Raw genomic sequence first — 20,546 nt, forward strand, 5'->3', positions numbered from 1 at the left:
GCCCCGGGGCGGGCCGGGCCCGGGCGGTTCGCTGCCGTCCCGTGCAGCCGTGCGTTAGGGTGCGCTGGAACACGTCGGGTTTGTAATAGGCAGGAGAATTACCCTGTAAAAATGGTGGAGTTTTCCTTATTTCTTTGGTGTTTTCTGCACTGGTCTTGCTCACCGGGTGAGAAACCGTGGCCCGTGTCCGCTGTCTGTCAGCAGCGTGATGGCCTTTCCATAGACAGTAATTTGTAGGCTGTTAGGGAGCCACCGGGTGTCTCCAGGGTGGTTAATTATGACTGACCTTCAGTGTGCGAGTTGTCCAAACAAAAGAAGTAACTGGAGAACTTTAAAGCAGTTGTTCAGTCCATGCGAGGTCCACGCTGGGTGTTTATGCAACACACAATACATCTGTCTCTGCATACTCATGCAGGGATTAACCGTGACAAGAATGAAACCTGTTTGAAGTGTTGGCAATTTCATATTAACTGGAGTCCTCCTGTAATCTCCAGTAGCATAATGCAGAGGGGCACAGTGTTATATTGCCCACGTGGCCTGTGTTTCTTAGTCAGATAACATGCATAATACAGCTGCACCGCTTGGCTTTTTAGTGACTTGTCATATCTCAAAGTTATTTTGTCTGAATCCATTTTTTTTCCCTTGCAAAAGCTGATCCAGGGATCAACATACCTTGCTGCATATTCGTAAGGTGTTGCCACTGCCCCTCTACCAGGTAACTTTCTTTATATTTAATCAAAAATGACCCAAGGCTTTCTTGCCCATTTCTTTAGCTGTCTCAGAGTTAATTGCTTTATGAAAACAATTATGTGAAACGTTTTTTTTTTTTAATATATCTAAAAATATATTTTAAAATGGTTCTATTACCTGAAAGGAAGGAAAAACCTGCTTAAGAACATATTTTGAAAGTGTTACAGCTGACGCTGTAATTTTAAAACGTTCTGAAAATCTGGTGTCATAGCAGATGTGTTTAATCATGTACTCTTGACTATTTACAGTTGAAATATTTTTGGGATTGGAGTGTATCCACAGAGATAGTTATAGAGATGGACCAGTTTAAACTAGAGAGTGGGTTTTTAGGAGTAAGGCCCCTAATTCCATAACTTCCGTCAGCGGAATCTGCCTTGGCATTTGGAGAACTGGCTTTGGTTTCAACCTTGACATGTTTCACTTCCTAATACTTTTCATACTTGCCTCTCAGATTCCCAGCTTCCACCCACCTGTCTCCTGGTCATCACCCACATGACCCCATACAGCTTGGTGAAGTGAGCCTCCGATCCTACGAAATACTAGGTTCAATCAGCAGAAAGTTTAGGTGGGAGCTGTCCTGACTTTGCTCACAGGGCTTGAGTTGTTGAAGCTTTTCCGGCTCAATCAAATGCTTTTCGTTTTGTGCCCGTGGCTGTAGAGCATCTGGATTTTCTAGTTTCTTTCCAGGTGCTAAATAAGTTAATAGCTTTTTCTTTCATTAATTAGTTTAGTTACTAATCTTACAGATAAAGGTAGTTTTATGCTGTGACATCACCAAGATGATAATGCAGTGTAATATGCCTGACTATCAAGCAGCATCATCTTCCTTTCCACTAGTTATTTAACCTTCTCTTTCTCTTATCTTCAGCAATGGCAGCTTCTAGCAGCAGCAGCAGTGAGGAGGAGCGTAGTCTTCGGGAATGTGAACTTTACGTCCAAAAACACAACATCCAGCAACTTCTGAAGGATTGCATTGTGCAGTTATGTACAGTGAGACCTGAAAGACCCATGGGATTCCTCAGAGAATACTTTGAAAGATTGGAGAAGGTAAAAATACATAGCAGGAGGGGAGTGGAACAACCTAAATTCACATTGTGATAAATTGCTCTGTGATTTAGAGGCTGAGCTTCAGATTTGACCTGTGTGTGTATTGGCTGTTGGAAATTGGAACTGGTGCTTTTGGAAAACAAGTCCTGTTTTCCAGCAGTTTGTGCCAGTGGACAGCAGTGTAAAAGCACCTCTGTCATAGCAAAGCACGTAGGGCAGAACAAGGAGACTTACCCAGCTGGGATGCAGATGTAATCCCCGTCTAATGCTTACTGATAGAAGCTAATAGATAGCTTTCACAGTCGTCTCTAGTGAGGTGGTAACTGTGGTGTTTCACCTTGGTCAGACACTGGCGATAGCCATTTCGTTTCTTATATACAGACCAATGGTTTACAACAGTTGGGGTGCAGCACGGTTGTAGGCCAGTGGTACTTGTCCAGGCGTAGCTGAAGTCAAACGGAAGTATTTGCATTCCAAATCTCCAGGAGACCAAGCCTGTTGCTGCCTTCTCTTTGTAGTTTGGTGCTGGTGTTTTGCTTTGTTTTCCTCTTGGGTTTGTGTTTGGTGTTTTTTGTTGTTGTTAGCATTCTGGGATCTTGGGAATGGAAAGCATTTTGTCATCTGGGTGCTCATATTTGAAAGAGTGATTTTGCATTCTTTTGAAATGTTCATTTTGTATGTTGGTATCTAAGCAGATAGGAGAAGAAGCTGCTGTGCAAACAGGAGGTTTTAAAGGCTAGTGCAGAGGAAAGGTTCGATACGACGACTTGATTCAGAATACACAATTAGTAAATAATGTAGCTGTGACCTCGCACAGCAGTCATTTGCAGGTGCTGCTTCCAGTACTTGTATATGGGAGTTATATTTTCCTTATTTTTAATTCTAGCTAGTTAGTTGCTGATGTCAAGAAGAAAGAAATTAATCATGGAGATCCTAAGTATGTATAGTGGAAATTGTCTTTTAATGGAAGCGTTCAAGATAGATACTAGAAAATGACCCCATGGTGCAAATTAACCTCCTGTAACTCACCATGTGTTTGAGGAACATTTTGCTTATTAAGTGAACAAGAACTCTAATATATCTGACTTTCTTTTTTGTGTGGCTGCATCTTGGGTACATTCACTTGCAGAGAGAGTACCAGCAGCAAACCAGGTAGCAATGAGGTTCTTAAAAAGCCACTGGCCCTCCCTGTTACCGTGCCTCCTTCCCCACCTTGGATTCTCGAGTTTCTAAGTACTGATAGATGATTTTGAAACCATCACCACGAGTGTTGGTACACAAAACTTTACTCTGTAAACTGCATTACTGCACTTAAAATGAACTGTAAACCAATCCGTACAAAGGGGTATAAAATAGGAATATTTGGATGCTTCTGTGTAGTGAATTTATGGTCAACGTGTAGCCTGTAAGATTAAAGGGACCTTAATTTGGTTTTAGCAAGACAAGAAGTCTAGCTGTGAACCTGATCACGTGTTCTGGAGCTGAATAACTCTTGATGATTTTATTCTGGTACAAATAAGCTGTGTACTCTGTCAGCCTACAAGGAAGCTGAAAATAAAACTGGTTAAGTAATGTTTTTTTTCCTCCTTAAATTACTCTTAGAGTGTTGGTCAGGGTCTCTTACTGTGAGCTGTGTTGGCATGGCTTATACGTGCCCACTTTTAGAACTAAAAATGAAACTTAAACATTTTTCTTCTTCCTTCCTTGAATTTAAAAATTGCCACAGCTTTCCGTAAGGAATTTCACTGTTGGGTGTAATGGATTGGTCTTCGTTTCCCCAGGTAACTCCCCACCTCAGTGGCTGTCAAGCAGCCGGACAGTGAACGTCCTGTGCTGCGTTAGCAAACTCCTCTGACATCCGTGTCTGGAAAGCACAAACGCGAAGTGCTATTATTAACCAGCTCTAACCCGGCACTGAGCTCCGGTAGAACAGAAATGTTTGAAAGGGAATCTGTTTCGCCCTCCAGAAGTCAAGTCTGTCACATCTTTATTAAAACAGAGCAACTTCTCAATCTACTTTGCTCGTCTGTTAGAGGCGACAAAATTGAGGTTGAAATACCGTATTTCTTTTTTTTCGAGGTTGAATTTTGAAGGAACACCACTGAAAACTGAAGTGAGGTTGCTATTTTCTCTCTAGTTACGCTGACAAGTCATCTCTTCCGCAGCGCATGCACTCGGAGCTGATTCACTGTCGTGTTACTAAAATACTTTGACGACATTTAAACAAGCTTTTGAATTTACGTTCAGAAACATAAATTGCAGCCTCTGAGGTGGTTGTAGCTGCTGTAGGAATTCACGTGTCCTCTTCTGACTTATGAAAGCTGTTACATGAATCTAATTACTACACATTGATTGTTTAAATGTTTTTATTTTACCTGTTCGTGGCGTTCTAAGGCCTCTGTTCTCTTTGCTGTGCAAACGTGTCTGGTAATGCCGATGCGTACTAAAAGCTCACAGCTACCCAGTGCTGTGCTTGGCTGTGTAATGTAGTTTGAGCAATGGAAATTTAATGTAGAGATCATTATTACAGCCTGCCAGATGAATCTTGGATATTGGACGTGGCTGTCTGCTGGAATAAGCCCACCTTTGAAGTACTGCGTGTAATGCAGTTATGTGCGTATTAGTTTTTCTGGGGAGCTGGAATTGTGAAGGGCGTTTGACATGTAGTCGTTGTATCTGTTCCCCACCACCTGCCCTGCCTCCACAGACACATACCTGACTCGTTTCCTATTTCCCAAGTGTTTCTTCTGCAGAATATGGTGGCTAAGGAGGATACACTCTGCAGTTGTGAATTTATGGCAGAGCTTTTAATGTTGCTTTTTAAACTTACCCGTGTTTTTCTTAAAAAGATGCGGAAAGCTGATACAGATTAAATACAAATTAACCAGAAGAAGTTGAGACTGTTTCTGGTGTAATGACAATTACCAGATGCCAGACTATACAGTGTAAAACACAGTTCTGAAATGTGACGGTCGTCTTCAGTAGCTGGTAGGCTCATTACTTTTAAATTATTACAAATAAGAAACATTAATGGAATTAATAACTCTTTCTTACTTGTCAGAAAAAATAAAATTTCAGTTAGTGATCACTGACATTGAAAACTCCTCGAACAGCTCCATCAGCTGGAAGACCAGGATCAACACTTGGATGTAATAAATAAACTACCTTTACTACTAAACCTTTTTAAAATCCAGGTATTGGTTACACTGATGAGTACAGGGCTAAATGAATGCCTTTGTCCATTATGTGTTTAACTTGAGAAGCTTCTACCCCTGTGAACAAACACGTTTTCTCACTCAAACACTGGCTGGGGTAACTGAGAATGACAACAGTTACTCTCTTCAGGGCCCAGTGTCATTTATCACTGATCTGGTGGTGTAATAGGTGTGGGTTAGTGTCAGAAATGATACAAGGTGTATTTAAAAAAGATGAGCACATGGAAAGCTGCTGCTATGAGAGCAGTAAGATTTTAGCAGGTCACTCCATGGCAGCGTTGTCTTGTGATGTGTAATGTGAATAAATGGAGATTTATCATTCGGGGGTAATTTTCCTCTTGCTGAGTGTGTATATGGACTGTCTGGAATAGCCACTATATTAATGTCTTAATCTTGCCCACCTGTAACTTGTCTCTATGCCCATGCTCTACCTTAACATCCTTCCTTTTAACATAGTGATGTTAAATATCAGATCAGCAGAAGTTACCAGTTGTACTGTTTCTATTAGTGCAGTTTCCTTGTTCCTCGAGTTGGCCACTACCTCAGTGAGTCTTGTTGAGCAGTTTGGATACGCAGCTCCCTAGCTAAATGGTGCTGAAGGGCTTCTGTCTCTGCAAGTTACAGGTTCTCACTATTTTGTATTTTATGTAACACTGGAAAAAATACAGTAGCTGCTGTTCACTTACTGAAAATCATCAAGATCTTTTTAATGGGTGAAGCGTTCTGTCTCTGAACAAACAGTATGCTTCTGTGGTTCGTGGTGTCACCCGCTTTGCAGAGAGGCCGTTTAAACCAAACACTGCTGCCCAACTTTTTACCAATATCTCAGTTGAGACTTGTTTCTCTAAATTCAGAAGATAGAAACAAGGTTTTAAATATGTGGTGCCCCCATTGTTGTGAAAGGCAGCACTGTTTTATCAATGAGCAAAAGACAGGAAGTGAAATCTAACTCGATGGATCAGTGCTTGCTCTTTGGCTGTAAGAGAGGTGTAAAATGTAAACTCGCTGTGATGGTTATCTGGTGTCTCTTTCCTCAGAGTGGTGGTGTTACACGTAGCCTCTGTGCACCTCCGGAGTGGAGCGTGCAGCCGAGCAGTAAGCTGGGCAGGGGATGGCTTGATCAAGGACACTGGGACAAACCCAGCTTTTAAAAGTGCCAGGAGCTCTCGGAGAACAGATTAATCCTTGTTCTTTTAAAGCAGGTCACAAAATGCTGTTTCCTTAATGCTGAGAAAGTAATTTGAGCTGTTATGATGCAAATGCTTTGGCTCCAAGGTTGGCTGTTTTGGTTTTAATCTGATTTTAGTTGATTAAAGGGAATCTTCTGGTACATAGAGGAATCAAAGTTCTGTCTGTCAAATTAGTTAGACTTCATTTTATTGTGAGCACTTGAGTCTTCACCAGTATCATAGAATGGTTTGGGTTGGAAGGGACCTTAAAGACCATGCAGTTCCACCCCCTCTGCCATGGGCAGGGACACCTCCCACCAGACCAGGTTGCTCCAAGCCTCATCCAGCCTGGCCTTGGACACTTCCAGGGCTGGGGCATCCACAGCGTCTCTGGGCAACCTGTCCCAGTGCTCCCCACCCTCTGCAGGAAGAACTTCTTCCTTAGACCTAATCTAAACCTCCCCACTTTCAATTTAAACCCGTTACCCCTTGTTCTGTCACTACAGGCCCTTGTAAAAAGTCCCCCCCAGCTTCCTTGTAGCCCCTTCAGGTACTGGAAGGTGCTATAAGGGCTTCGCAGAGCCTTCTCTGCTCCAGGCTGAACCCCCCCAACTCCCTCAGCCTGTCCCCATAGCAGAGGGGCTCCAGCCCTCTGAGCATCTTCATGGCCTCCTCTGGACTCGCTCATACCAGTCTATATCCTTCTGATGCTGAGGGCTCCACAGTGGACGCAGCACTCCAGGTGGGGTCTCACCAGAGCAGAGTAGAGAGGGAGAATCACCTGTGTTGTGTCACTACAACACAGCACAACAGGCAACTGGGGGAATCAAGGAGAATGTGTAACATTGTGCAAAGTTGACTAATTTGTGGTTTGTGGAAAAAAACCCTGCTGTTTGGCCTCTAGCATCCTTCCTCTGGCTCTTTGATAAGCAGTCTTCATATTTCTTTCTCCTAAAATAACTGCTGGTTATGGAGTATCGAGTTGGTCCATGACTTGACCTTGTTTCAAAAGCTTCTCATGTAACATGGCTTTCTGAGGAATTGCTCTTCTGTCTTTCACATCAAAAAAGGCTTAACACCTCGCAGCTGAGAGAGAGAACTGCTGGGTTTACAGTGGGGAAAACGTCTGTAGCATTTGCAGAATTTCTTCGTTGCCTGTTGCATACACTAGAGCAAAGGAGAACCAGCTTGTTTGTACTTCTTAGTTTATTAAACTGTTAGTGTAAGTTGTTAAAATAAGCACCATTGTGAGAAGAATGTTGCGAATGAGAGGCATACCTGCCGTCTGTTTTGAAAGGCCTTTGATCTCGGTTGCTCTAGTCTCCTGTTTGCCTTAACATGGGAGTAACGTTACACAGGAAGCTGCCTTGCCTTGGCAGACTAAATTGGAATGTCATACGTAATGGCTTTTTCGCTTTACTGGATTATGTGACACAAACATGTCTTCCTTCCTGTTTAGGAGGAAACCAAACAGTTGTTGAATCAACAGAAGTCAGGTTCACGCTCGGACTCACGGGAGGATGAAATCTCTCCTCCTCCTCCTATGAACCCTGTGGTTAAGGGTCGAAGAAGGCGTGGGGCCATCAGTGCAGAAGTCTATACAGAAGAGGATGCTGCATCTTACGTTAGAAAGGTGCTCTAACTTTTTAAAAATTGCATGTAGAATCCAAGAGTTTATCTAAGACCACCTTCTAGCCAGTGTATTAAATACCCCAGCTCCTGTAGCCTGTTAAGTCTTGTGATAACTGTAAACAGCAGACCTGTGTGTATAGGTGTTTAATTGGAGGTTAGGATAAACTGTCATGTAATTAAACCATTTACACATAGCATAGACCCGTTCCCTTTGAAGTAATGTATATTTATATGTACATATCTTTATGCATATTATATATACACAAGTGCTTCTGGTTATTCCACAGCTGCAGCAGCATTACGTTTGGCCTAATGGCAGAGCAGACTTCCTGCTGTTTGTCGGAGAACCCAGGCAGAACAGACACTTGTGCTCTTGCAAAAAACTTCATAAACTTAGCATGGAACGATGCTTTTACACTTGCATAACATCCTACGAGATTTTATTTACCCTCTGCATAAACTGGCTGTAAACATCAGTTGTATTTAGGTTTTGATCTATAGTGCTTGGAAGAAGCTGGGGAAACTCAGCCAGTGTTTTGTAGCAATTGGATAATTTATTTACCCAAGGGAATGCAGGAATTTTTTCTTAAAGAAAAAAAATTAATTTTCTTTTTCTGATTATGTCCTAGGTTATTCCAAAAGATTATAAGACTATGGCTGCTTTGGCAAAAGCTATTGAGAAGAACGTGCTGTTTGCCCATCTTGATGATAATGAGAGAAGGTAGGAATGAATCTTTGCAGTTTCTTAATGTCCAGACTTTAGGAGAGCTGAATGTGTCTGAATGTGCAAAGCTGCACAGTCTCTGTACAGCAGTCCAGTGTAAGCGTACACAGGCTGGAGGAAAGGCATTGATGGGTGGGAGGTCAGATGGATGAAGGCATGCGTGGCAGTCTTCCAGGCATTTGTCTAATTTTGGTATCCTTTTCTTCAGTGACATCTTTGATGCAATGTTCCCTGTCACTTACATTGCAGGAGAGACTGTCATACAGCAAGGCAAGTGGGCATTTTACATTGGTGAATAAGCTGGGGACTCTGGCCTAGTGCTCTTGTTAGGTTTTGGGATTTTTTTTTTTTTTTAAATAAAAACATTGTGTGGGTGCAGTGATGCTTTCTTGTCACCTTACCTGAAGCACTGTTCATACTACAGTGAGGAGCTGAACAATTTTGGGAAGATGTGGGTTTATTGCATGTGTTATCTATTGGCAAGACTGTTATTTGATGGCTCTGTAAAGCATGTTATGTCAGGCCATGGATCCAGTATGCCTTTCCAGTAATCCTGGAAATGCTGCCGATCTCCAGCCTACCAGTAGGTGTCCTCTCTCACAGGACTAAGAGGAGCATGAAATCATGAAATTGTGAAATTTCACCCTGCAAGCTGTGCAGTTGTCTCTGACAACCTTATTAGATTCTAAATGCCAGAGCTGACAGAGATGCCAGTTCTGTGAAACGTGAATGTCTGCATAGCTTTATTCTTTTTGGTGTGTATTCACCTATTTCTTTTTCTTTAGGTGATGAAGGTGATAACTTCTATGTTGTTGATCAAGGAGAAATGGATGTAAGCATTACTGGTAGTTTATTAATGTGTTTATTCCTAGCAGAAGAGTAGTTGATATTTGTAGGCCCCTTCTACAGGCCCTTCCTTTAGCAGCTTTTCTCATGACAAGTTCTTACTTGTAGAAGCTCATTTTGCTTTGGAGCCTCTTTGCTCCTTAAGGGCTCAGTCTGGCTGCACAGACCATGAATTGTGTTGAGTTTCAAAATGAATGATTCTGCCACCAACGCAATACCAGTGCTTTACAGGTGCAGGGGGGAGACCAGCTGAGGTGTGGGACAGGCTTTAAGAATGACCAGGCTTTTTATTTTCCAGTCCAACTAATCCATACCTTTCCCTGACAGAGACTGTGTTGAGATTTTCATTTCCTGTCACAGGGTCTCAGGAGTCTACATGTGTAGCCTCTGTCCCTGTGATGTAGAAGAGTCCATTTGTCAATGAAAGTAAAAAACATGACTGGCTGTGAAATGTGGATGAAACTGTGAAATGGTCAACAGGCAATTCTGCACGGCCGTGAGAATTTCCCTTTACTGTAAAGGAAATAGGGGGTAGCAGGAGCTTTGTGCTGTCTCTGACCAGCTCACAACGTGCCGCGGGCCTTGACTTCCCGCCATGTGCTGCCTTTCAGGTTTACGTGAACAGCGAGTGGGCGACCAGCGTTGGTGAGGGTGGAAGCTTTGGAGAACTTGCCCTTATATACGGAACCCCCCGTGCTGCAACTGTCAAAGCGAAGACAAATGTGAAGTTGTGGGGCATTGACAGAGATAGCTATAGAAGGATCCTGATGGCAAGTATTTTTCTAGCTGATGCCATTGTCTCAAGCAGCTGTGTGTGTAACCTGAAATTGTGCTTTTGGCATTACTATCACTCAACTTATACTGGTCATCTGACCTTCAGTCTGTCCTGGTCTTTTGCTGGAGGTACTTATTCAAAATCCTGCTATCTCCTTTGTTCTCAGAAAGCTGATCACTTGGCATATGTCTGTCAGGCACAGGGCAAGGGAGAATCTTGCCTTAGTGAACAAAAAATACCAAAGCAGTATTAAACTGGACTGAAAATGTAATGCCTACTGGTTAACTTGCCAGATGTTTTGATTCTGCTCTGTATTTAGCTTACAAATAGCCAGTAGTGTGTGTGAACAGCAACTGTCACCAACTTGAGCAGGTGGTGTGAGTTTTGGTAAGGTTCTACAGTTGGAATGCATTTAAACATGAAGGCTGCAGTAAATACTAAGTACTTCACAAAGGTTGCTCAACTCTGAAATATTACTGAAATTAAACTTGAAAACACTTGTGGGTTTCGGGTCTGTGAGACAGGCTATGGTATGGCTGGTTATTTTTTATCTGGAGTTTTATTTGAAGCCTCATATAAAACATGAAGTAGAAAAATAAACTTACTTTGCATGCTTTTTTTTTTGTAGGGGAGTACTTTGAGAAAGAGAAAGATGTATGAGGAATTCCTTACTAAAGTATCTATATTGGGTAAGTGAAAAGATTTTTGTTCTGAAGTGGAATAAATTGCAGTATTTAATAAAGCTGTTAGCCAGCATTATTATGATTACAGACTGTTGTGGTAACCCATTGAAGCTGACTGCAAAGCCTGCACTGCTTTTCTGCGTCGTTCCAAAGTTGGCTGTAATACATATCTTGATGTCTGATGCACAAATGTAGTCAGAAATACACTGACCTCTGTATAAGGACAAAGCAAAAAGTGTTGTCTGTGCCTTGAAAAAGATACCCTGTTCATGAGCTATTAACTCTACAGAATCTCTGGACAAGTGGGAGCGTCTCACTGTTGCTGATGCGTTGGAACCGGTACAGTTTGAGGATGGGCAAAAGATTGTGGTCCAGGGAGAGCCAGGAGATGAGTTCTTCATTATCTTGGAGGTGAGTAAGGTCAAAATTAAAAGCTCTGAACTTGCCTTTTTTTTTTTTTTAACATGGCTTATTCTGCCCCTAAATAGATAATTGGAGAAAAATTAATGTAAGAATGTGTTTGTAGAGAGTTCCTAAAATCATAGAGCTGTTTAGGCTGGAAAAGACCTTTTAAGATCTAGTCCATCTGTTAACCCAGCACTGCTAATACCACCTGGGCACATTCTGTCTCATACTCAGCCACTGTTGATCAGCACCCCTGGGTCCTTTCCTGCTGGGCAGCTTTCAGGCTACTTATCCCAGGCCTGTAGTGTTGTAGGGTGTTGTTGTGGCCCAAGTGCAAGACATGGCATTTGGCCATGTTGAACCTCATACAGTGGCCTCAACCCATTGATCCAGCCTGGCCTGATCCTTCTGCAGAGCTGTCCTGCCCTCGGGCAGATCAACATTCCTGCCCAACTTGTTGTCCTCTGCAAACATATTGAGGGTGCTCTTAATCCCCTCATGTTGTTGATAAAGACGTTAGAGAGCTGGCCCGACACTGAGCCCTGGGGAACAAACACCCCTTGTGACAACTCTATTCCCCACTGTTTTCTGGGCCTGGCCATCCAGCCAGTTTTTACCCAGCAGACTATACCCATCCACGATATGTGCAGCTGGTTTCTCCAGGAGAATGCTGTGGGAAACGGTGTCAAAGGCTCTACTAAAGCCTAGGTAGAGTACATCCACAGCCTTTCCCATATCCACTAAGTGGGGCACCTTGTCCTAGAAGAAGATCAGGTTAGTCAGGCAGGACCTGCCATTCATAAACCTATGCTGACTGGGCCTGATCGCCTGGTTGTCCTGTACCTGCTGCATGATGGCAGTCAGGATGATCTGCTCCACAACCTTCCCTGGCACCAAGGTCAGGCTGACAGGCCTGTAGTTCCCCAGATCCTCATTCTGACCATCTTTGTAGATGGGCATCACATTTGCTAACTTCCATTCCACTGGGACATCCTCAGTTAGCCAGGACTGCTGATAGGTGATGGGAAGTGGCTTGGTGAGCACTTCCACCAGCTCCCTCAGCGCCCTTGGGTGGATCCTGTCTAGCCCCGTAGGCCTGTGTGTGTCTGAATGGCGCAGCACACACCTCTGTTTCCTAAAGAAACATGCTGGGCATGTAGAAGCTTATGTTTAGTTTTGCTGGTTTTGCAAATGGTACTTCCAGGAAAAAAGTAACTGGCTGAAACCAATTCATCTTTTAGCTGTTCTAGATAGCTAGTAATGTCTTGCTAGTGGTATTGTTGTTGTCTGGGTGTTGGGGTTTTTTTTTTGCTAGTCATACTGTAACCATACTTAGTGTTATGAGGAAAAAATGGGAAGAAATCCATGCTGTGGAGACATAAATACCCAAGGCATTTTATGATTAGAGAGGGGGGACACCATCTGTTTTTATAGAGTAGTCTGGTGAAGTATGCAAGGACTCTGAAGACAGACACCATTACTGTTCTTTCTGCAAAGCAGCTGATTCCTTGTGGATTTCAATATTTCAAGTGATGCTGGAAATTCCAATTGTTTAATTGCTGTGATTTATTAAAGGGCACAGCTGCAGTGTTACAGCGTCGATCGGAAAATGAAGAATTTGTTGAAGTGGGCAGACTGGCACCTTCGGATTATTTTGGTGAGTTACATTGTGTCAGCAGTGATTACGTACACCGCTGTCACCATTTTCACTGTGCTGTGTGGAGGACTGCTGCGGGTGATAGTGGTGCGATGGATTTGCTTAATTACTCTTCTGTGGTTTCACTCCATGTCAGGTGAGTACCAGAGTCACTTGGCATCAGCTGTGTGTGCAAATCATGGAAATATGATTGTTCTAGAGTACTTTAACTTCGAAGTGGCCTGCTGGGGATTTGGTCTGACCTCTCTACTCTGAACAGAGCTAACCTTTTGCATCACGTTGCTCGGGGTTGTGTCCATTCGAGTCTCCTGTGTCTCCAGCGATGGATCCCGCAACCTCTCTGGGCAATTTCTTTCAGTGTTTAACCAGCCTTGTTATAAAGGAAAAAAAATCTTTCACACCTGACAAGAATTTCCTGTTCTGCAACTAGGTGCTTTCTCTCTGCCTCTCACTGTTTAGAGAACAGTCTAGTTTTGTCTTCATAGTCTCTCACTATGTAGCTGAAGACAGCAGTAAGATTCCCTCTTTAGCTGCCTTTTCTCCAGGTCAGACCAATGCAGCTCTTCCAGCATCTCTTCGGCTGTCCCATAACCATCTGGGTGGCACTGCTGGACTTGCTCTGCTTTGTCAGCATCTTGTACTGGGGACCCTGAAACCGTGTGGTACTCCATACATGTCTTCCAAGTGCAGATCAGGGTCTGTTCTCCTTCTATTGAGGGTGTTCTCACTCAGCTAGAAGTTCAGTGATACAGAAGTTGCTTTGGCTTGAAAAATCTTACATGTGCTGGCAAAGAAAAAGGCTGAGATCCTGTTAGAAATACTTATGAAGACTTTGAAATAATCTTCACGTGGAACTAAGCGCTTGTCTAGTGCATGTTGGTTTATTTTGGATCACAGATAAGGACTGGATGTGCATGCTCACAGAGCGTTCCTGGAGTATAATGTGACAGTATACAACAGGAGATTGCTGGCAGCCTTATTTTGGGTTCAGAAGAAAAGTGGCTTGCTGTTCTGAAACAAAGGCACCTGTTCAGAACTTACTGTTTAATGTTTAAGTACTTCCTTCTCTCTCCCTGGGGGGAAAAAAAAGCAATCCTCATGTTTATTCTCATGTGTGAGGAAGGTCCTCTCTCCGTACTACTCTTTCTAAGCAGTCCCTTGCTAAAGCAGTCTGGTTCAGTTTTCCAGCCCTGTGGATGATGTAATCAACACATACTCTGTTGCAAGGCCCGAAGAGTGCACTGATAGTACCATGTCTGACCAAAGGTCTGCCTAGCTCAGTGTCTAGTACTCGATTTTAGTTCTACCTACGTTGTTTCAGTCTCTTCTGCTGTTTCCCTTCAGGTGGACTCTTGAGTTTCCTGCTCTTACACTAAACGTTACCTCTGCCGTGTGTTCAGGTGCTGCAGACCCGTCCCCCGGGGGTTTAACTCTCCCATAGAATCTACTTATTCTTTTGCAAGCCTGGTTTTTGGAGGCTAATGAGTTCAAGAGTTTTAACTGGACACAGAGGAAAAGTTTTTCTCATTTCTTTTGAACATCCTGTCTGATAACGCGGGCAGATTTATCCTCCAAGGAGCACTGAGGTCTTTCCTCAGTCCAGAACACGGAGACAACCAGCCCAGCTGCTTAAAAACAAACCGGTCCAGCAGTTGATGCTGCAGTTTCTTTCACGCTCGTTGCCAGGAGTGTTAGGGGTGGCTGCTGTCACCAGTGGAAGCACAGGCTTGTTGAAAACTTCATTTCCAAGTACAGGTTGTAACAGGTATTTGAAATGAAGCTTTTGGCATCTTTGTATGTGACTTGGGAAATGGGAATCCAATGGGATATCAAGATCACAGAATGGTTTGGGTCGGAAGGGACCTTGAAGACCATCCAGTCCCACCCCCTGCCATGGGCAGGGACACCTTCCATAGCCCAGGTTGTTCCAAGCCTCATCCAGCCTGGCCTTGGACACTCCCAGGGATGGGGCATCCACAGCTTCTCTGGGAACCTGTCCCAGCACCTCCCCACCCTCTGCGGGAAGAATTCCTTCCTGATATCTAATCTAACCCTCCCCACTTTCAGTTTAAACCCGTTCCCCCTTGTCCTGTCACTACAGGCCCTTGTAAAAAGCCCCCCCCAGCTTCCTTGTAGCCCCTTCAGGTACTGGAAGGTGCAATAAGGTCTCCCCGGAGCCTCCTCTTCTCCAGGCTGAACAATTCTTGCAGCCTGTCCCCATAGCAGAGGGGCTTCAGCCCTTGGAGCATCTTCATGGAAGATAATCATCTTCCACAGCCCCGTGGCAAAGTTGAATTTTGATTCTGGCTAGCTATGGGTCAGAATCTTCTGTCTTGTGCGTTAATGTGTTTTACTTCAGTACTATGGTGGTTTTGTCCTGAGGTTCCTAGAAATATCAGAATTGAACAGCAGCGTACCTTACTTATTAGAAAAATAACTGCTTGTTGCCTAGGAAGATTGTGGTTAATTGCAATGTAACCTGCTCTCAGATAGAACCATGCTGAAAATTCTTTAGGCCTCCTTCAGGGAGGCTTGAATGTGGACAGGCTTTTTAATAAAAACAAGTAGGTTTTTTTTACATTGCTTTCTCAGCTGCTTCTGCTGTAACTGGCTATTTGTTCTGATCAGTGTTAAAACCTGAATTACTGTCTGTTCAATTCCTGCAGCGGGTTGAGATACAAGAGGGTAATTTCTTCTGCTCTTTCGCATGTTGATTTTTGACACTGTTTGCACTCTCCTGTTGCCCTAGGTGAAATAGCTCTGTTGATGAACCGTCCCCGTGCTGCCACAGTTGTTGCTCGCGGCCTCTTGAAATGTGTCAAGCTCGATCGACCCCGATTTGAACGTGTCCTGGGTCCGTGCTCGGATATTCTCAAGCGAAACATCCAGCAGTACAACAGTTTTGTATCGCTGTCTGTCTGAAACCTTCCTCCCTGTCCAAAACATGCTTCACCAACGCAGACTGCTTTATTACCCTTGTGCAGAGCCACATTGCCACTGGCATTTGCAGCTTCCTGTCTGTTTAAAAAAAGAAAAAAAAATTGCTTATCATGGCACTATTTTTAAGTTAGAGCATATTAGTTCTGTGCTCTCTGTCCCATCTCAGTGGATAGAAAAAGTTCTGTGGAGACGTTTGCTCTTACGGCTTCTGTCTGCGACTGTGTCCAGCTGGGGCAAAGGCCGCCTTGCGTCAGCGCGGGAGGGGTCTCCTGGCACCATGCCACTTGCCGTGGAGCAAGGGGGTGACAGTGGGGGGGGGGGAATTTGGGTTTAAAGGTGTGTCTCAAATTGCTGGACAGATTTTAAGGCTTGTGGTCATAATCTGCTGTATTTCTTTTCAAATGAGAACCGCCCTTGGGGGCTTGGGGTTTCCTTTTTTAAATTAATTTTCGGGGTACTGTAACGCTGGGTTCAGTCGTGAGGCATCAGCTGCTAAGAAAGCCACAGTTGGAATTTAGCGGTGTAATTGTACTGTGTCTGCTGGTTTAAGGTTGCTTACTTAACGTTTTTGTCAAGTGTAAATCCAAGCTTTCAAGGTTCTGGTGAACTACTGCAGTCGTTAATTAATTTGCTGACTTGCCGCAGCTCTTTTGGTTTTCTTGTTTTTTCTTCAGCGATAGAAATACCATTTAAAGCTCTTCTTCAAAGTGGCAAGAACCAAACGTTACATTAACTGCCTGACTTTGGTCTCTAGTAGATAGCTAGGTGTAGGAGCGGTGCAGCTGTCCCGCTGTTGGGAACGTGCAACTACTGGGATCGGGGTGGAAATTGGAAGGAAACGTTTTATTTTCCCAGTGACTCCTGCTTGCTTTGTGTTCCTTAGTTGGCTTTTGTAAAAAAAAAAAAGAAAAAAAGGTCATCAGTTCAGGTCACCCTTTGTTACCAGGGACAATGAGCGTTGAGTATGGCCAGCTTGGGTCGCAGGTGGCAAGTTGGCTGGTTTCTTGGGTGAGAACCTGAGGCAGAAAAAGTGAATGTTTTCACGTTCCCGTGACACTCAGTTACTTTTAAGTTTTTTAAATCCATTCATAATTTTTAAAATGGCTAATTGTAAAGCTCATGTAAGGACAAAAGGTGCATTCTCTTTCCTTGCTTATGGAATTTAAACGACATATTTCACACTTTTTTTTTTTTCCAAGTTCAGTATGCTGCGGAGTCTTAAATGTATTTCGGTATTTACCAGCTTTGTGTTCCATTCTTCTGTGCACACCAGTACTTCCCAGAGGTTTTTACTGAATTCCACGGTTCAATACTGGTAGGCAATTTTTAAGGTTTCCTTTCAACTGTAATTTATATAAAAGTAGGATAGGTTTGTACTTGGGAGTGACAGCAAGCCGTTTTGCATTTGTTGTGCAGCTGCTTCGAACGAGGGAGCCCTCCTCCGATTTCCTTTCTGAGGCGACAGGGATTCAAATTCTACTGACTTTCCCCCAGGCGTGTGGGTAACCAGAGTCTGACCGATGCAGACCAGTGCGGGGCTTTCAGGGCGGTTCTGAACCTGGAATCCCAATAATGGGATTTCAGTGCTTGTGGCTGGAGTTCTCTGCTCGGGCAGCGTTGAGCAGAGGATTTCTGCCCGCGTCCTTCAGGAGGAGTACGCAAATGCTACCTTTTTTTTTTATTGGTAAAACAGTTTTCTTAAGTTTTGACTCTCTCCAGGTTTTTTCTTCATACGTGTCTTTTGTGTTACTTTAAAGCACCAAAAACTGTGTAAACTAGTTAGAGCTCCACAAAAAAAATGCACATTTTTTTTATATAAGGCTTTCTAATCAAGTTTCACTACTGCATCTTTTTAGCTTGCTGTTTACTCCCTTTTGTAGTTTTACCTACAAGATTTTAAGATAAATCAGCTAAGTCTGAGTTAAATATTAATCACAGTTATAGCTTTACCTTCGTGTGCAATTTAAACATGTTTGAAACCACAATTGGCATAGTTTTGCCTTAGCTAACAGTCGGGGCTTTAGAAGTAATCCTTTGCTAGTCCACCTTCAGCGAACTGATGACGTCTATTGCCCTAGAAAGCTATAGTCAACCAGAGGACCATTTTTGTATCGTTACCTGACTATATCAGTCTGATTTACTGTATGTGCTAATATATTATATTATATTCCTTTTGTTATAGATTGTCCTAATGGCAGGTAAAGCAATAAATGATTTAAATTCTTAAATGCAATCGGTCTCTTTCTTCCCATCCCTATGTCGTGTTTTCCTTTTGGCCTTAGAGGGTGTGTTGTTAATGAGGTGGTAGAAACTACGAGGCTTAATGGATTAGCTTTGTGTTAACTCTGAAGCCTTGAGTTCAAGTCCCCACAGCTCCATCGTCCCCTCCAGAGCTCGGTCTTCGTGAGCCAACCTATGCCTCGGGACCTTCCCTGGAGTGCTGGCACGGGCTGCACCCGACGCCTTTTGAAGTGAGAAGGTCCCTGCCTCCTGCTTGGAGTGTCTCTTGGCAACTCGTGCGGCTTTGGGCTCTTCAGGTTGTCAACTCCCTGCGCCCAGCCACTCTTTCTGGAGCTCGTGAGGTTCCGTGAGTTGTCTGCTCCCCCCCTAAGCACGGCCTTTGTGGAAGGCCTGAACACGTGGGGATGAACCACGAGTGGGTTCGAGAGGTGAAGAGAGGGATTTTCACACGACGGTGAAGTAGGGTGAAACTTGAAGAGGGATGCCCCCAAGTGCTCAGATGGGATGTGTTTCGCACCCAGCACTGAGAAAGTGATCCCCCAACTCTGAAGATACATTAAAAAGCCACCGTGTGAGGGAGAATAAAAATAGGAAAGCAGCCTTGCAATCCCTCGTAGTGTACCAGCTATTTAAATATCAGTGGGCTTGTTTCCTTCATCCTGTCCTCCCTTTCGTCCATCCCCTGGACCAAAAAAAGGCTGAAAACTTCTATTACCTGAAATGAAACTTTCAAGTTTCCCCTTCCAACCTCATAAATCTACTTTTAAGCTTATCTTCTGTTGCCACATTCTTCCTGTTCCAGCGGCCAACAGTAACCATGCCATGCCACTGACCAGAGGAATTCTGGGCCTGTCACATGTGGTGAGCCCACAGAACGGCACCGGTAGAGATACAGCTGTGGGAATACAGCATCCCGTACGGAAATAACTGCCGCATGGTGCGTGCTGACAGTGAGTTAAATCCTTTTATTTTCATCTGTGTCCACAAGAGTCGAAAGGGCTGTAAACCCACCAACGCTGACAATTTTGAGACCGTCTGAAACCTTCTGTGAAAGAGTGAAATGGAAGGACGTGGCTGAATCACGAGTTGGGAGAGATTGAAGGAGCGTGGGGTGGGTGGGGGTTGGTGTTGGTTGGTTGGGTTTGCGGGGGGTTGGCTCTAAGCTTTGTGACTTCAGAATCTTGGAGGAATCTCTTGGAGCATAACGGCTCCAAACGAACAGGCACCGGGAGGGACATACGGCAATTGCAGTCTCTTCCCTAGTTCTCCGGTGTGGAGACTGGTGTGTTGTCGAATTACTGCGGAGCGGATTTAAATGCCGGCACGGTCCTCTGCAACAAATGACCGTGTGGCCAAACAAGCTTTGTTCCTTCCTTGCGTGATTCCCTGATGGCTGCCAGGTTCCCCTTAGGATGGACAAAGTTCCAGCCCGCAAGAAACCAAGCCAGTGGTAGGGGTGGCAGCTTCCCAAGGACCTGCTGGGTGCTGCCCTGCTTTTAGGATTCTCCTCAAAGGTCTGCAGTGCTGAGGAAGTGTTTTCTCTAACTTAAAGGTTAGTTTACAATGAGCCTCTAGTAGATTGGTTGTGGTGGGGTTTTTTTTTCCCTTAAGGATGATAAATTATCAACAAAGTTCTCAACTGCTTTGCCTACGCTGCCAAAAAACCCCGGTGCTGCTGTTCATGAGCACTTAGAGGAAAAAGCTCTTACGCAGCTCCAGTGATCAAGTTACTCCTGAACCTTCTCGGGGGGCAAGGGGATAACTACATATTGAACAACCTGTGGTACCCACGTGCTTTTTTGGTTTCCAGTCCCTGTTGCATCTCCTCCAGATGCACGGGGGTGGGGGCTGTATCAGTTCCGTTTTCCAGGGACTTCTGACAACTTTAACAACGAGAAGCGAGAGGATGACCTGAGAGATCCCCCTCGGCTTTGCCAAAACGTTTTCGCCTTGAACTGTGAACGCAGCCCGGTGCCTCTGGGCAGTTTCTCGGGATACCTGCTTTTCTGCTATAACCGTGACGCTCTATGCGGCAGGTGAAAGCAGAGGCCTGGTTACCTTCCTGCCAGGCAGCGCGCGCAGGTCGAAGCGGAGCGGCTGAGCCCTGCGCGAGAGCCCGAGAAGCAGAGACAGGCCTGACGGTGCAGGCTCTGCAGGCGCTCCTCGGTCTGGCCACGCTGACCCACGACGCTGTCCTGTCGCAGGTACTGCCCTCGTGCAGCAAGATCCGCTCTTTGCTCAAACACGCAGTCTTGGTTACAGAACAGAGACTTAGGGGAAAATGCTCTTGGCATCTCTTTATTCAAGCCTCATCCTTGGGTCCGGTTTGTGTCCTTCACCCGTGAGACCGAGATCCCCCGCAGGCTGAGCAACCCGTGTGCTCCCCCCCTCCCAAGGGCATGCCCAGCCACACGACAGATCGCTGCTTTCCCTCTGCAGGGCTGGTGCTGGGGGCGTAAAGG

At 44.5% G+C, this 20,546-nt stretch overlaps 1 protein-coding gene across 1 annotated transcript; it reads left to right on the plus strand.

The window, feature by feature from the left end:
* The first annotated feature begins 649 nt into the window (after nucleotides 1-649).
* PRKAR1A (protein kinase, cAMP-dependent, regulatory, type I, alpha) lies at nucleotides 650-15,944 on the plus strand. The gene is made up of 11 exons (XM_010155628.1): nucleotides 650-715; nucleotides 1,619-1,797; nucleotides 7,641-7,814; nucleotides 8,443-8,534; nucleotides 8,746-8,807; nucleotides 9,323-9,369; nucleotides 9,995-10,153; nucleotides 10,787-10,847; nucleotides 11,131-11,252; nucleotides 12,822-12,903; nucleotides 15,653-15,944. The coding sequence occupies exons 2-11, from the start codon at nucleotides 1,621-1,623 to the stop codon at nucleotides 15,823-15,825; spliced, it is 1,149 nt and encodes a 382-aa protein (XP_010153930.1). The 5' UTR covers nucleotides 650-715; nucleotides 1,619-1,620; the 3' UTR covers nucleotides 15,826-15,944.
* Nucleotides 15,945-20,546: the final 4,602 nt, after the last annotated feature.

The sequence above is a fragment of the Eurypyga helias genome, unplaced genomic scaffold (genome assembly GCF_000690775.1).
Source record: "Eurypyga helias isolate BGI_N326 unplaced genomic scaffold, ASM69077v1 scaffold8637, whole genome shotgun sequence".
Lineage (NCBI taxonomy): Eukaryota > Metazoa > Chordata > Aves > Eurypygiformes > Eurypygidae > Eurypyga > Eurypyga helias.

Bases quoted from the DNA above. Each gene is read 5' to 3' on its own strand.
- PRKAR1A (XM_010155628.1), top strand. From the start codon at position 1,621: ATGGCAGCTTCTAGCAGCAGCAGCAGTGAGGAGGAGCGTAGTCTTCGG. The intron at 9,370-9,994 runs GTAAGCATTACT...GCTGCCTTTCAG, and splicing joins TTGATCAAGGAGAAATGGAT to GTTTACGTGAACAGCGAGTG. The intron at 10,848-11,130 runs GTAAGTGAAAAG...TTAACTCTACAG, and splicing joins TACTAAAGTATCTATATTGG to AATCTCTGGACAAGTGGGAG.